At 40.4% G+C, this 15,576-nt stretch overlaps 1 protein-coding gene across 1 annotated transcript in view; it reads right to left on the bottom strand.

The window, feature by feature from the left end:
* Positions 1 to 591: 591 nt before the first annotated feature.
* Positions 592 to 15,576, bottom strand: part of LOC311256405 (solute carrier family 12 member 9) — a 70,570-nt gene continuing 55,585 nt past the window's right edge. Inside the window, exons 10-13 of the mRNA XM_084351459.1 lie at positions 13,507 to 13,699; positions 7,394 to 7,568; positions 5,323 to 5,469; positions 592 to 4,334 (exon numbers count right to left, since the gene is read on the bottom strand). Of these exons, the coding sequence (XP_084207585.1) occupies positions 3,373 to 4,334; positions 5,323 to 5,469; positions 7,394 to 7,568; positions 13,507 to 13,699 (1,477 nt within the window). The 3' untranslated portion in view covers positions 592 to 3,372. The remainder of the gene's footprint in view (positions 4,335 to 5,322; positions 5,470 to 7,393; positions 7,569 to 13,506; positions 13,700 to 15,576) is intronic.

The raw sequence follows: 15,576 nt of genomic DNA, 5'->3' as shown, positions 1-15,576 counted from the left end.
AGCATTTGTGAGCACCATCAGTTACTCACAAACTGTCATACACAGTTGTAAATCTGTCACCAATAGTGCTCATACATATTTGTCATAGAAGTATTTAATAAACACAAACATATAAACAAAACCTAGTCCTAAACCTATTACTTTGCAAATAAACACACACACACATACATCAAATCCTTTTAGAGCCAGGGTCCTTTCCCCCAGTGATAAATGTCAGCCTTCCTCCTCCTGAACAGATATCGATGGTTATTTGGGCTTATTTCTTCAATCTGTTGTTCACCTCAGAGCAGAGATAGAATCCATTTCTGCCTGGTTGGCGGCGAGGGTGACTGTAGGACAAGGTAATTTGGCTGGCTGGCACCTCTAGTATCTCTCTGTCTGAGCTGCTGAGCTATCTCAGCCTCTATTTCCAAAGTTTACCTCAAACAAACAATTGCAGCGGACACAAAATACCCCCAGTTCTCTGCACTGAGATGCACAAACTGGTCTTCAGCTGACACGAAACAAAGTCTGGACGCTCTGAGCAGTTGTTAAGTTTGAACTGGCTTTTGCAAACAATCTCCTGAGGAAGCAAAAAAAATTGACACAATATAAACATCTGTCTTTAATGTCATTTCAGTTTACATCTTGTAAAGTACACATATACTGTACCTATATTTCAACAGGAAATCAAACACTGAACATTTCATCTCTTCAGTAAACGAGTGTGTCTGCAGAATTATTTTGCACACTTGTGAGTTCAGGAACAAATCCAAAACAAAGAAGAAGAAATGTAGTGTCAATGGGTTGTTGAGGAGTGTCCAAACAAGATGCCATCCACATAAAACAGGACGGATCCAATTGGTCCACAAGTAAACATATATCTCATTTCAAACACAAGTCCTTCAAATAAGAATCTGAACCTCACAGAAGTGTCAAAGTCAGTGTGATGGAGATTGTCTGCATGAATCTTTTTAACTGAAATTTTTATTTTTTTAGAGGATTTAGACAAAGATGCCAACACATTAGATTATCTTCACAATAAACCTACAACTGACATTGATTTTAGAGGATTACAGGTTACATATTAATGCGTCAAGGAATGGAAATACAACACTCAATATTTATGTTTAAAGTGAGTCTAAGTAACTTCTGACAAAAGCCATATCCAATTTATTCTCTTACCAATGACAAGTTAGATGTATATGCAATAAAACGTACCTTTTTTCAAGTCAATACAGTTTTGTTGTTACAGTCTTAAGGCCTTTGCGCACCGGATGTGTTTTTTCCTGCTATTAATTTGCACAACAATATTTATTTTCACACTTGTTTCTGTCATGAGTACTTCACACAGAAAGCGAAGATTAAGGAGCGAAAAGCGAAAATAAATCGTAACAAAGTAGGTTTCTTGGGAACTGTAATGCCACCGTTTATGAGCTGCAATTTTCCCAGTAAACACACCAACCTCTTCACTCTCTCTTCCAGCCTTCTGCTGCTCCTCGCAGGGTCACTAATCCTCCAGAACAGGTCTTCGGTGCCAGGGGAATAGGTTGGGGTGTTTACAGGGGCAACTACAGCTCACAATCTGCATATCAGCTCCACTGCTCCACTGTATCAGTTTGTTTTTTTTCATTTCTGGCTATGGGAGAGAAGGCACCTATTAGTTTTTCCATTTCTCCCATGGAAAAACTAGTTGAATGCATTTAGTACGGAATACCAGAACTACAAAGCTGTTGAGGCTTTTGTCCTATGAACACGACAGATGCAAGCCAATCAGAGGCAGAGTAGGTCAGGTCTTGCAAGAAAAGCAGTGGAATCCATAATAATGCCACTGGGGCCCTCCCGGAGCTCTGTAAGCTGACACCTTTTTCCTGCCAGTCCCTGTCCTGCTTGGTCTGCGGGAAGTATCATTGTGATGTGACACACTCATGTTGCAAATTTGCATACTGGAGCATACTATGGCATATTGGCATCTCTGCCAGTGTGAATAGTTTTGATGCAACATATTTTCAGACAAGTATCGTGCATATCCGTGTTGTTTATTCGTCATGTCTGCGATGAGTAAAGGCCTTTACAGTACTTGGTCTGGTATGACCAGCAGCTTATGTTAGCATACTTTCCAATAGAAAAGTTTGTTTAGATATTGCTGCGCAGTTGACCATATAGGGTAGGTTTCTTAGACTTCTTGCACTACTGGCACACTATGTTTTAATATGTACCATGTGTGTATAAATGCCACTTGTAGCCTCTGTTCAGCAATAGTTACATAGGTTCACTTTAAATGTTAACACTTTTGGTAAAAGCCAAGGCTGTGAATAATAAAATGTATTTAGGCACTTCAGTTCAGGCTGGTCAAGCAACGTGTTCACTAGTGAGTAAAAACTATTCTAAAAGTTACCTAAAATAAAAGTAGCTAAAATGCATTAAAAAAATCAATAAAATATTGTGGATAATCACAGTAGTTATTGGCACTGTAAACATGTTTAAGGAGTTTGGGAGAGCTGCACAACATGCAGTTTGGCAGAGGAAGTATAAAAGTGCATTTGGAAAATAGAGGAATGTCTTCCTGAGATCCCACAAAGAAAAAGGATTTTTGGAATGAAACTTTGAAGACTACCATAGTAGCACTGTAGATATGATTGTTCAACTGTTTCCTTTGTTTTAAGCTGCTAAAATGGAAAAGCAGATTTTCAGTAGACAACTGCTCGAAGATGTAAGGCAGTCCAACCTTCTGTCCATGATGGAATGTGTGCAGCTTTAGCCCCCCAACTAGCGAGGCACTTTTTGATCTGAAGGCCTATGGAATGATTATTTAAACGAATTTGAGCAGCAGCACAAGAAAATTGGTGAAAATTTCAGGAAAGAGACAAGGGGAGTCTCTCTAGAATGTATCAGGAATTAAAATGCTCTCTCTATTGTAGATACTGTGTGGATAAAGAAGTGACTGATGGAGTACAGAGGCAGACTGGCAATCTAATTGATCCCATATGGGCTGTCAGCTTGTGGACTATTGGTGAGTATTGTAACACAAAGATAGACAATATTCACTATATTGTGACAATATTCACAATATTCACGTATTTGTTTTGTCAAAGTGGCCAAGTGATCATATCAGGTCTTTATCTTAAGTATTCTAAAAATAGGCTGTACCTGTAAATTGTCAGATGATACCAAGTATCAGCAGTGACATCCCTGTCCGGGTCAATTTTCAAGGGCTGTTCTCTTTTCTTCAGTCAGTGGTTGGGTGGGAAGGTCAGTGCCCAAGCACTGCTTTGCACTACTGCAGTGATGTTGCACTGAAAGTGGTCAACACACCTCCAGAGGAAACCTTCAGCAGCTGCTGGGGACACCACATAACTCACCAGTTCTCAGCACCTAAAGGAAGTGGAGTGTTCAAAGGTCAGTGGTGATGACAGGTGTGACACCGTGGATTAGCAATGTGGGACCCAGATCCTGGGTCAGCAGCTCCAACTGGTGTAAGTAGGTGGTGTAGCGGCGGGTATCAGCTGGGGGGCGGGGCAAGTACAGGAAGCGCACAGCAGGAGCTGGATGAGCTGCGTCAAGGATCAGCTTATTGACAGCTGACAGGTAGTCATCTGAAAGGCGCGTGGCGTTGCTCGGGAAGCTATTAGCGTAATCTTCATCCTCCTCTTCCTCACCTGCTCTCAGCTTCTTCTCTTCTGTAGTGGCGTCAGGGGATTGTGACGAGTGCTTTTTGCCCCACTCGCCTTGGCGCTGCCAGTGTAGCGCCACCTGCTGGTCCCAGGGCACGGAGTAGACCTGAGCTTTGATTCTCAACTCTTTCAACAGCTGGCCCAGCTTCTCCTCAGAGCCTCTCACGCTCCGTCCTTCCTCTACGCACAGGAAAAGACGGAGCGTAGCCTTGCGCCAGGCTCTCACCATGTTGAGGATGCATGCTAGCTGTAGTAGGAACAGAGAGCAGGTATCGACGTAGCTGCTGCTGTCTGGACGCAGGAGGTTGACTGGCCAGACGTCAACATACACAGCACCCTTCCCTGGAGAGGAGGAGGACGGTGACAGGACCTGGGCTCGGTCAAAGTTGTTGAAGTAACGGGCAAGCACCACATTCTTTAGCATCTTCATGGCGTCAGCAATGATTGCGACATACTCCTGGGGACCCAGAACCTTCCCGTCCCCGAATTCACCACAATCCTGTCTGTCGCTGGACCCCCGCAGGGAAGTAAAGTGGAAGCGAGGGGGTTGTTGCTCAAGCTCCTGCGAAAGGCCTGAGGAATCTGTGCACTGAATGCTAGACAGCGACGGATCAATCAGCTTGTCCTTTGGAAGACAGTCGTCATAGAAACCGAGGACAAGAGTGTTAGGACGCATCCCACCTGGAAAGAGAGGAAGCAGAAGGATGAGAGAGGATCATTTGTTACAACCTAACACAAATTGTTTCTTTATCATTATCATTGATTTCTTAAGTTGCGGAGGGAGAAGTTTTGTCATTTTATTTGATGAAGAAGTGAAAATAAAGACAGATGTGAAGAAGTGCTGGAGTAAGAACTGGAGGGAAGCCAAAGAGAGATAAGAAAAAGGGCAAAGGTAGACATTAGTGACAACTCTCAGGAAAGCAGGAAGACAGAAAATAAGAAGGAAATAACTAGAAAACCAGTCAAATGTCTTAGTGAAGAGGGGAGTACGCCCAAATATTAGTTGTTCTTGTTAAAACCAAGTACAAAACTACAGTCAGAAAATGATATATATATATATGTATAAACACACATACATACATATATGTATACATATATATGTGTGTGTGTGTGTGTGTGTGTATACATACACATTTAGAAATATTTATATACATGTGTGTATGTATGTACATTTGTGTATGTATATATGTGTGAGTCTGTGTCTCTAATTGAGTCCCAGAATAAAAATGCAGAGCTGGAAATGAACATGACAGGTCCCTTTTAAAAATAATTTATACCAAAAGTACAGAAACAGGCAAAAAAAAAAAAAAAAAACATTACCAAGAAGGAAAAAATCTTCTCAAATTTAAGTGAGCCAGCAGCTGAAAATTTGCAGTTTAAATATTTGTAATCCTTTCAGTGTCTTAACCTTGTCTTTGTAAGGACCTGAAGTCTGAAGGACAAAAAGAAACTGAAATGGTAGTTTAAAATTCAGAGTTAACTCGACCCTGTGATTTGAATACATTTCACTGAAATTCTAAATTTCAGTACTTAGAAAGACAAAAATCAAAAATCACAGCACAAAATCAGCTCAACCTATCAGCAGCTGTTATCCCAGATATCAACAAAGGCTTTCCAATGTCCTAACTGACACATAGGGAGATTTTATGGTAATGATGGTGGCACTGACCTAGTCCAGAGATGAAGAGGAGATGTTGGATTCCATGACGCACAGAATTGGCTAATGTCAAGTTGACAAAAGCTTTGATGTTCAGATGGTCCACCAGGTACAACCAAGAGTCATACTGGGACTGCAGCGGGTCGGACGGTAAAGTGCCTGGGAGGGGAGAAGAAAACAAAATGGTAAGACATGAGAAATACAGGTGGCTGTTCAACTGAAGTATAACGGGTTCAGAGAAGGTAAAGGAATGAGAGGGCCGAGAACAATTGATATACAAGTCAAAGGAGAGAGGAGAGAAGTCGGCATGACAGAGCTGGAATTAGAGGCACAGCGTGAGTGAGATACGAGACAAGATGCTGAGATGTGGGGGGGCACAGAGAGAGAAAGAAGCAAGCACAAATGACAGCGTAGACAGAATGCGAGACAGAGAGAAAGATACAGGGGAGCACAAGCAGGCAGGCAGGCGATCAATCATCCAAAAAAACATCAATATGTATGTCGAGAACAATCCAGAGGCATCTGCCAGCTACAGAGACGATTCCTGAGGTAGTTTAAGCTGCGTATGGATATCTTCTGACTCCTAACACTGTTGTCTTTATGGATAAGCACTTGTTGCATTCAGCTTCAAAGACAAGTCAGAGAATAAATGGACAGACTTGAAATACTTAGGAGGGCAATGTGGAGTAGCTGGAAGTCCTCCACAACAAACTCCTCTTGAATGTAATCATGTGAATGAATGACTCCTTCATATTTCTCAGGAGCAAGTGCCTCGTCAGTGCTCAGAATGACAGAAGGGCTCTTCAGTGGCTAATGAACATGTCATTTTTTCACTGTGAAGCACTCAGAGGATTTGGATTCTGAAGGCTCCATTCAGGGCCAGTCTCACTCTCCCATCAACACATAAAAAGGCCCAACAAAATCCTCAAAAGACAAAGAAAACAATCAATGACCCTGCTCCTTTCGACTCTGTAAGTGCGTGCCTCTGCAGAGAAGAAAGGACACGCCTCGGGAGCTTTGTGTGTGCAATTACTTCCCTCGAAATGAAACAGTAGCAGATGAACCGATGTCATGGAGAAAGGTCTAGTTATGCAAAAAAGGGCCATTGAATGCTCACTGTGAAACAGGGAGGCATTTTGATAATTCATATACTTAAATATCTTAAAAAGACCTCACAGTTATTTTGAGCCAGTACTAAATGGAAACACTTAAGTAAAGTGGCAATATTGCTACTTTTCTTTAGTAGTTCAACAAATGGCTATTACAATTCAGCAATAATGTTGAAGTTGACAGACAAAAAAACAAGCTTTTAGTTTTGTCTGACTGTCACACTGATGTTAAATTATCCAAAAACTGTGTGCTAGTGTAGATGAGGCATGGTGCACAAGTAACTCATTCAAGTACTTCTGATGATCTGATGCAAATACGGCTGAAACAACAGTGGACAACTGGTTTGTGCCGGTAAGCTGTATGCAGAAATGGTGTAAAATAAATAAAGGTGAAGAAATAGGTGTCAAAGAACAATAAATAAATTAATAAAAAGCTGCAATTACTTGTGTTTTCAAGCTATTACCGCCACCAGAAAATGAGCTTACTATGCATTCTCAGAACACTTTCTGATATTTTACATATCGTTGATTAAATATCTCGATGTAATTTGTTAAACATTTTTAAGTCGTCTAATTTCAAAACAAATTTTACCAAAACATACAAACTTATGTTCTTACGGTGTCCAAAGTGCAAAAAACCTATTTTCAAGCAGATAAGCCCAGACTTTGCTGTAGGTATACCTTACCATTAGTTCGACAAATTCAAAGCCTTCTGGGAGAAGACAGCACTGCAGCTGAACTGGCAGGAGAATATGTTACTGCATGTCTCTGCATGTTTCAGACTTTATCGATCGCCACCTACTGGCCCGGCATGCTTGTTTGAGTGTTTGAAATTGCGTTCTCCTGTGTATATATATATTTAAATAAGGTTGAGTGGACAAAATGTTCTTTTTCACATAGAGGAAAATCTGTATATTTGTATACGAAACCATGAGTCAGTTTCTAGAGGCTGAGCTGAATTTCAGTGTCCTTACTGAGATCTCCTAGCTGGACGTGTCCCAGCACATAGAGACCGCTCTTCTTGATATCGTTGATGAAGGTGATGAGGCCCACACTGCTGCGAGGGTTGGAAACCATCAGCAGGACCTGAGGCCTCCAGAACTTGACATGGTCCTTCCTTACATCCAGCATCAACAGGTACTTACGCACCTATAGGAGACAAAACAATTGAGAAATGGGTTATAGAGCTCAACAGTGACTGCAGACTTCTTGAACGTCTCCCGTTCTGAAAGAGAATTTCCCATTCATTCACTCCATTGGCATTTCAGAAAATCCTAATTTAAATCAGTATATATGAACATAAATACAGTATATATATAAACCAAGCAAACCCGCTACGAGCTGAATCAAGTCCATAAAAACCTTTTACATAACATTTTACATAAAAACATGAATGTGATTTTCACTTCCAGAACCTCAATGCTGAGCTCTACTGAGAAGTGTGTCTATTTATTTATTTATTGACCCTGTGGTCCATACCAGTGGATGCTGACATTCAGACAGCCATGTGTGTAGGGTGCAGTTTCTGAGACATCTCTGCAGTTATCTGAGACTCAGGCTCAGAACTTCCACTTTAATTAAGTGATACCCACTGCCAGAAATTCATTTCTGTAGGTGTGTTACTAACACACACATGCTTACAACACTTGCAGTAGAGATTTTCTGCATAACATTTTCTATAATATGTATTTGCCAGCCTACAGATTTGATATGTGATTCCCTGTGCTCACAAAATCACTGCAGGATTTTAATTAAGCAAGTAAAAGTTGGCCATTTAGAGACTTGAGCATGCTCATTCATATATTTAACACCTGTTTCATGTTTTGCTTTTCCTCCATGATTGGGAACATGTTCAGAAAGGGGAAGTAACTTTTATGGATCATGGTGCATTAAGATTTCACATGGGGTTCATGTAACTGCCTATATTAAACTCAATAATTACTTTCACATCTATAATATATAGAATTTCTTATGCCCCCCAAAAAATACATTTAATAAATAAACCACTTAGAAAAACACTGTTAATGAGCTAGTATGAGGTTAAGAGAGAGTTGATGGTACTTTATATGAGGTATTACGTGTATATTTCAGCCCCTAAGCTCCTAGTGTTTGTATATTTTAGCTGTAATATAGGCTCAAGATTATCAATAGTTTTTATATAGTCTGTTTTAGGATAAGGTTATTTGTCCAAATTAGTTTCACCTGTTAGTTTCAGAAGGTTTATTTTGTGGAATTCATGGGGCCATGAGGATGATAAAAATACAAGTAAAACACTATGGAAATACTGAAGTGCACTTGCTGATGCACCAAATTGCTGCTAAAAACAATTTTATAATGACCATTTCTGGGTGGACACAAATTTTCAATTAGCAGCTCTTCTGGAACTTTCAGAAATATTACATGACCTTTATCAGCAGAGAAAGATTTGCATTTTAACTCACTAGAATTAACTCTGACCCTACGCTTTTACACCAACAAAGACTAAAAGTTCTTAAAAAGCTGAGAAAAGTGGAAATTCTTTAACAAAGTCATCTGCTGTTAAAGATAATGTGATATAATCAAGAGCCCTTCAACGGCTTGTAAATGGATTCTTTTCTAAATTGCTGTTTCCAGACTAAACTCCATCGTTAAGTACCAGACTAAGTACCATCGTTATTAAGATAGAATACTTCTGGAAAAACTTATACTCAGTAAAGTATTACTACTAAAGATGTTGTTTTGCATCTGGTCTTATTTTTGCCCTATACATTTTTATTCTAATTTTATTTCACTGTACATTTTTGATTAGATTCTATTATTTATTTGGGATTAAAGGCAAATGCATAATAAAAACAAATCCCCGAGCTCTCACATGACAGATCTGGCAGTGTCGGATACAGTTGGTGAACTGGATGAAAGTGATTTGAATAACCTGAATGATCTGCCAAGAATGCAGGTAAGTAAATTAGTCGTACGATATGGATCAATGGACTTTTCTTGTCCATTTGCTGACTTAAGTTTGAACTTAAAATTAGGCTATGTAACTTTTGAAAAGGAAATGGAAGAAAAAGGAAATTTCCTTTTTACAAATGATGCTACAAATGGCAAATGTTGAAGCTGAAGCCATATTTGGTCTCGTATGACCAGTAGCTTATTGGGGCTTATGTTAGCTAATGTTAGCAAACTTTTTATAGATATAGATTGCTGCAGTTATTAGTCCTAAAAACAGAAATAAGTAAGGATTTCTTAACTTCCATTTTGACAGCTCAAAGTCTATATATATATATATATATATATATATATATATATAAAAATATGTACAGCTGTACCGCAGCCATGATTACCAGCTGTGGCGGCGTTATTTTCAATCACACTACCTTGCTCGGCATAACCCGCCCTACTCTGCCTCTGATTGGATACGTCCTGCCCGTTAAGTAATGCACATGTGCAACTCTCATCAACGATTGAACAGAGGTGAGATGTCTCATTCCGTAGCTAATATAGAGCTTTCAAGACACAGTGTGTAAAGGGATGCTGCAGTAATGAGAACAATAGTGTTTTTTAAAATTAAGTATGTAAACCTGTTCTACTAGGACCCCCGAATAAAAGTATGAACCTGAAAGCTAGCATAATATGACCTCTTTAAATAATCATTTATCTGGTGTTCAACTGGGAAGATTATTTTTCTGAGCAAAACGTGTAAGTATTATAAACTAGAGAGTCCATTTCTGCAATAATTCAAAATCCAATAGGTTTTTTGACCAGGGAACCAGGGCAATGCTAAATCCCATGATAGTCTAGAAAAATACACCCTGCAGCACTCCATTGCTGCTTATCTGACAGTAATCAGTTCACTGACTTAACAACTCTATTTGTGCTACTGTCACTCTGTGTTTTACAGTAACGCATCACAGGTGAATGTTTCAATTCTTCTATCACAAAAGTAAGATATAAACTAAATATGTGTCAATCATGACATTTTTTGTAATGTAGCTGCCACCGGCTATGGTGGCCACAGTTCAGCATGAGCGTAGTAAGTAATCTTGCTTAAAGGGGCTGGATATCTGTTGTGTGTGTGTGTGTGTGTGTGTGTGTGTGTGTGTGTGTGTGTGTGTGTGTGTGTGTGTGTGTGTGTGTGTATGCATGCATGCATGTGCCGTTGTATTGTCACAACAATGACTTCTCTTGTATGAACACATTCAATCTCTCATCATCATCCCGTTAGGATAAAAGAGACGGTTTTGTGTGTATATATTTGTGTGCATACAAGAGTATTTACTGCATGCATGCATACAAATGTGTCAAACCTGTTATTGGTAAAAATCTGTGATGGCTTATGAGCCTGCCATGAATGCTACTGTGCATCAGTTTTACAGTGCACACTATAACACAACCATCATTAGGATTCTGAAAGTGTGTTGATGAGTTGGCATCAAGGTACCATTAAGGAAGTCTAACCAAGTGTAACCAAACATTAGATCTAAATCTACAATCTACTAGGAATCATTAACACTCGATTTATATCCTTATTGGAATTAATGACCATTAGCTCAGTGACGACATGTCCACCACGTTAAAGCTGTTGCTGCTTGGATCACGTCTTTGAGAGACGAAGCCTAACTTAAAAAGGATAATTTTGTGTTCTTTCAGGGTTTTGCGCTCTTGAGTGGTCCTTATTAAAAGTTGAGTGACTATTACTGTCTTGGTGCTACAATTAAGTTGCGGGAGAAAGCCATCACTGACGCAAGCAAAGAGGGGATGTAATGTGAAGAAAATCAACTTTATTGGAGTAAACCAATTAACTCACATTTTGGGGGAGAGAGTGGAACCTAAAGCATTAGCCACTTAAAGCGATGGCCCTTTTTTGGTTAGAAAACCTCTCTGACTTTCACTTGAAAACACTTCCAGCGTGTGTTTGATAGACTAGAGGTAATGATCTGAAACTGTAGGAAAAATTCAAGAATTCCATTTTTCTGTCAATAATGACTGTCTTGGCAAAATAGGTTGAGCTCAAGGTCCTGAAGCTGCTGAGTCAACGTGTGTGTCTATACAGCCATCAATCAAAAATGAAGATGCAACTGTTTCTCACATTATTACCATCATAATTTCCGCGTCTGTTTTCATGCTACCGTCCGCTAATTGCCGTAAAAACAAAAAAAAAACAAGGTCCCGGAGGCAAAGTCCAACTGCATCCACTCATCTTATCATCTGTCTCTCTTTATCTCTCCATTTTCTCCTGTCTACTCATCCATCAGGCTATCATCATTTCTGTCGCTTCAGTCTCATCCATCACTTAGCTTCTCAATCACTCATCCCCTCTCCCTGCTTATATTCTGTCTCTATCTTTCCCTCCCATGATACCATCAGCGTTTTCTTGCCTCAGTTTGTCTTTTTCTTCGTTCTCTTTCTCTCCTAAACACTGTTGTCAGCCGCCTGTTATCTCCCAGTGTGTTTTTGTTGCGAGCTGTTTTGTCCCCCGTCCCTGCTTCAAAGTCACCCAGTTGGCGCCCTGCCATACTGGGTACTGCTAGAGGGTGTGGGAGAGGAAGATGAGTGCATGTATGAGATGTATATGCACACACTTGGCCTCTTCTGCTAGGCCTATTAGTGTAATCTGTAATCACGTGGGCCCAGTTTAAAGGTAGGAGGCACATAAGATGCACATAAAAAGCCCTAGTTCTTGGCAATAACAAACAGTACATTATTAATAGTTACAATGTTCATTCAGTGCAATAGATGCATGACGAATAGATGAACAAGTAACTTATAATATATACTAATCATATATTTATATTTATAACTCCAAATAACCTAGGGACAGATTATGAGACACTGAGGTCTTTTGTCTTTTTTTTTGTGGTCATTTTGTATTTTGGGGGGATTGTTGTGTATCTCTTCGAGGTCTTTATGTCTCTGTGTGGTCATTTTGCATCTCTCTGTTGTCGTTTTGCGTCTCTTTGTGGTTGTAGTTGTTTTGTGTGTTTCTGTGGGCATTTTGTATGTCTCTTTGTGGTCATTTAGTGTGTCTCTTTGTGGTCTTTTTTCATCTTTTTGTGTGTTTTTGTGTCTCTATTTAGTTGTTTTCTTCTCTTTGTAAATGTTTGGCATCTCTACGTTAACCATCTCTACATACAGAGGGTCTTGTCAGGGGCCCTGGGCCTGTACCCAGTAGTCCTGCTCAGTAATCAACTCATACTACTACTACTACTAACCTGATACTAATAAGTTACCAACCAACTACCGATCAACTTCTGACCCTGATCGGGGGGCACCTGGGGCAGCCAATCAGATTGGCCCCACCCCTGCTCAAAGCTGCTGTTTCAGGAAAAACAGCAGAGGAGGGAGAGAATGGGGAGGAGATAAAGAGAAAAGGAAAGGAGGGGAAGGAGGATGAGGAGGAAAAGCTCAATAAGTTAAGTGGTTGTAATAATGTTCTGCCTCCTGACAAGCTGCTGGCAAACACAGCCACCCTCACCCTCCCAGCCTCCCTCAACCCCCCTGCCTATAACCCCTGCCCGCAGCCTTGGCAACTGTTCCTCTCGGCAACGGGCCCTCCTGGCAAAGGGGCCCCCTCTCCTTGAGAGCAACAGGCTCGCCAGATAGAGGACACGGAGAGCTGGATGATGTAAAGCTGTGTGTGTATGTTTCTAAGTATGTGGGTAATAAATTTAGAGAGCTTTGCTGAGGGAATATATGCAGATGTGTGTGTGTGTATGTATATGTGTGTGTGTGTGTGCGTGAGTGAGTGTGTGTGTCTGGACAACCTGATATAAATGTGATGGATAGCTGCTGTAGGAATGACAAGGCAGTGTTGTGTGTATGTGTGAGAAACGAGAGCAAGCAACAATATGTGTGTTTGTCTACTAAATGCAGAGGAGGTTGGCTGAGGGAGAGTTTGTATGTGTTTGTGTGTGCGTGTGTGTGTGTGTGTGTGTGTGTGTGTCCGTCTGCATGTCTCAATAAACATGATAGAACGATTGCTTGGCAGAGGTACAGGCTATTGTAAAGCTGAGGGGATGAGATTTTAGTTGCTCTAGTAATGACAATGCAGTATTGGGAGTGTGTGTGTCTGAGTGTGAGTGTGTGTGTGTGTGTGTGTGTGTCAGACCTGGTGGAAAATAAGAGCCTGGCTGATGTAGCCCCAGCTGGATGTGGGACTGAGGTAGTGAATCAGCAGGAGCAGCAGCAACATGAAGGCAATGCTGGCCGAGGCGTAGATGGCGTTGATCAGGAACATCATGACGGCACAACCAATGATGCCCAACACGCAGGTATGCCAGGTGAAGTAACGAAAAGTGGGCCTAAAAAAGCGGACACGAGAGGTAGACAGGTCAGATTTCCCTTAGGAGTAAGTCAGAATCACCTACCTCTAATCTGATGAAGGCATTTTAATATCAGATGTATGGGTGTGTCCACATTATCTTGAAGCTAATGTCCCTCGTGGTGCTGGTAAAAGTTATCCTTACTGTCCATATTGGCCTGTCTGCCTTGTGACATTGCCTCACAGTGTTTACTTATCACTGCTATGGCACCATTTTCAAGACTTAGGATACTAATATAAGACATCAAAAGCAGTTACTTAGTTATTGTTTTAAATACGTCATCATTCTACAACATAAGGAAACAGCCTGTGCTGAACTTAAAAATCTACCAAACTTCTCTTTTGGGCGTCTTGGGGACATGCACAACAAGCTGCAAACATGAAATATTATAAAGCAACATTATGCAGCTTCTTTACCTTAAAATATCAGCTTCAAAATCATTTTTATAGTACATTGTCTTGTAATAGTGTGAATGGTGTCTCTGTCATAGACACTTCACCCACCCATCACTTTTTTCTGCACTACGTAGCTTCAGTGAGAGGGTACGATCACAGCGTTACATACATGTTTACTTCAAGATACAAGTTATCAAGACATAACATAGTTAGGATGTAATGAGTTTTGTTTGTAGTCAGCACCTACATTACATCTGACAAATTGTTACAGACCTGGGATTTGTATTTATGACAGTGGTCTCCCGATAATTCTCAGGGAGCTACCTCTCTTTTTCACTGCTTCTGCAAGTCCTGCACTATGTTCACGAGCTAGTGGCTAACTTTGTCTGTCTGTCAGGCATTTGGTGCTGGGCAGCTCTCTGCAAATACTCTCTGCAGATCAGCAAAATACAGTGTTATAAAACATAGTTTCCATGGTAATGACTTTTCTAAAAATGAAAAAAATGATATGGTAATTAAGGCCATTTTGATTTGATCCTGCTAACTCATGCACATGAAAGTTTTCTTATTGACATGACAAGATTTATTGTAATAAACAGTGTTAAGAGTATTGAGATTGAATTTTGTAGGCAGTTATATGGTATCACTTATCTGGTAAATGGACTAACCCTCAGCCTACTGACCACTGCAAGCACTTTACAACACTTGTTACATGTATCTAGTCACACACACATTCATACAGAGATTGCAATGCAAGGTTAGGGTTCAGTATACTGCCCGAGGATACTTGTGATGTGCAGCCAGGGGATCCGGGAATCGAACCACTGACCTTCCGATTAGTGGACGACCCACTCTACCTCCTGAGCTGCAGCCGCCCATGATATGTACCCCTTACTGTGCAAACTCCAAATGTCATTTTTCTGTCTAAAGGAAAAATTCTCTCTGAAGTCTATGAGACTGTCCAGTTTTAACCATAATTTGGCATATTTTATAGATTATAAACGTTCCGTTTCTTTGTTTAAAGTAAGGAGGGTTTCTTTATAGAATATAAGAAAAAAGCTCGTTATCTTCTGGCTCATATCCAACACCTTTGAAGAGGCACTTTCTAAGAGTCAGTTCTTTAGACCACTGAGGATTTTGGTGAAAAGGCAGCTGGAATGAAATCAAGATTGTTCGAACATGGTTATCCATCAAGAATCACATACTGAATTATCAAAGTCTGGCAGGAGAGGAGCAAGGAATATATTTTCAGTCAGAGTAGTGCAACAAACTGACCTTATGCCCAAGCTGTCGTCCATTTTCAGACAGCAAAGGTAGATCCTGAATAATCTTTTACCCTCTTTGTGCCGCCTCTTTTAGTCTTTAAACAAGACTGTTGTTCATTCACATTGTGAACTGTAAAATTTAAGATTTATAGCTCTGAAATCTGCCCCATATGGTGCCCGAAGATGAATCCTAATG

Source organism: Pagrus pagrus (assembly GCF_965226575.1).
Source record: "Pagrus pagrus genome assembly, chromosome: 4".
In the NCBI taxonomy this organism is placed as follows: Eukaryota; Metazoa; Chordata; class Actinopteri; order Spariformes; family Sparidae; genus Pagrus; species Pagrus pagrus.
This window is presented reverse-complemented; position numbering and strand designations above follow the sequence as displayed.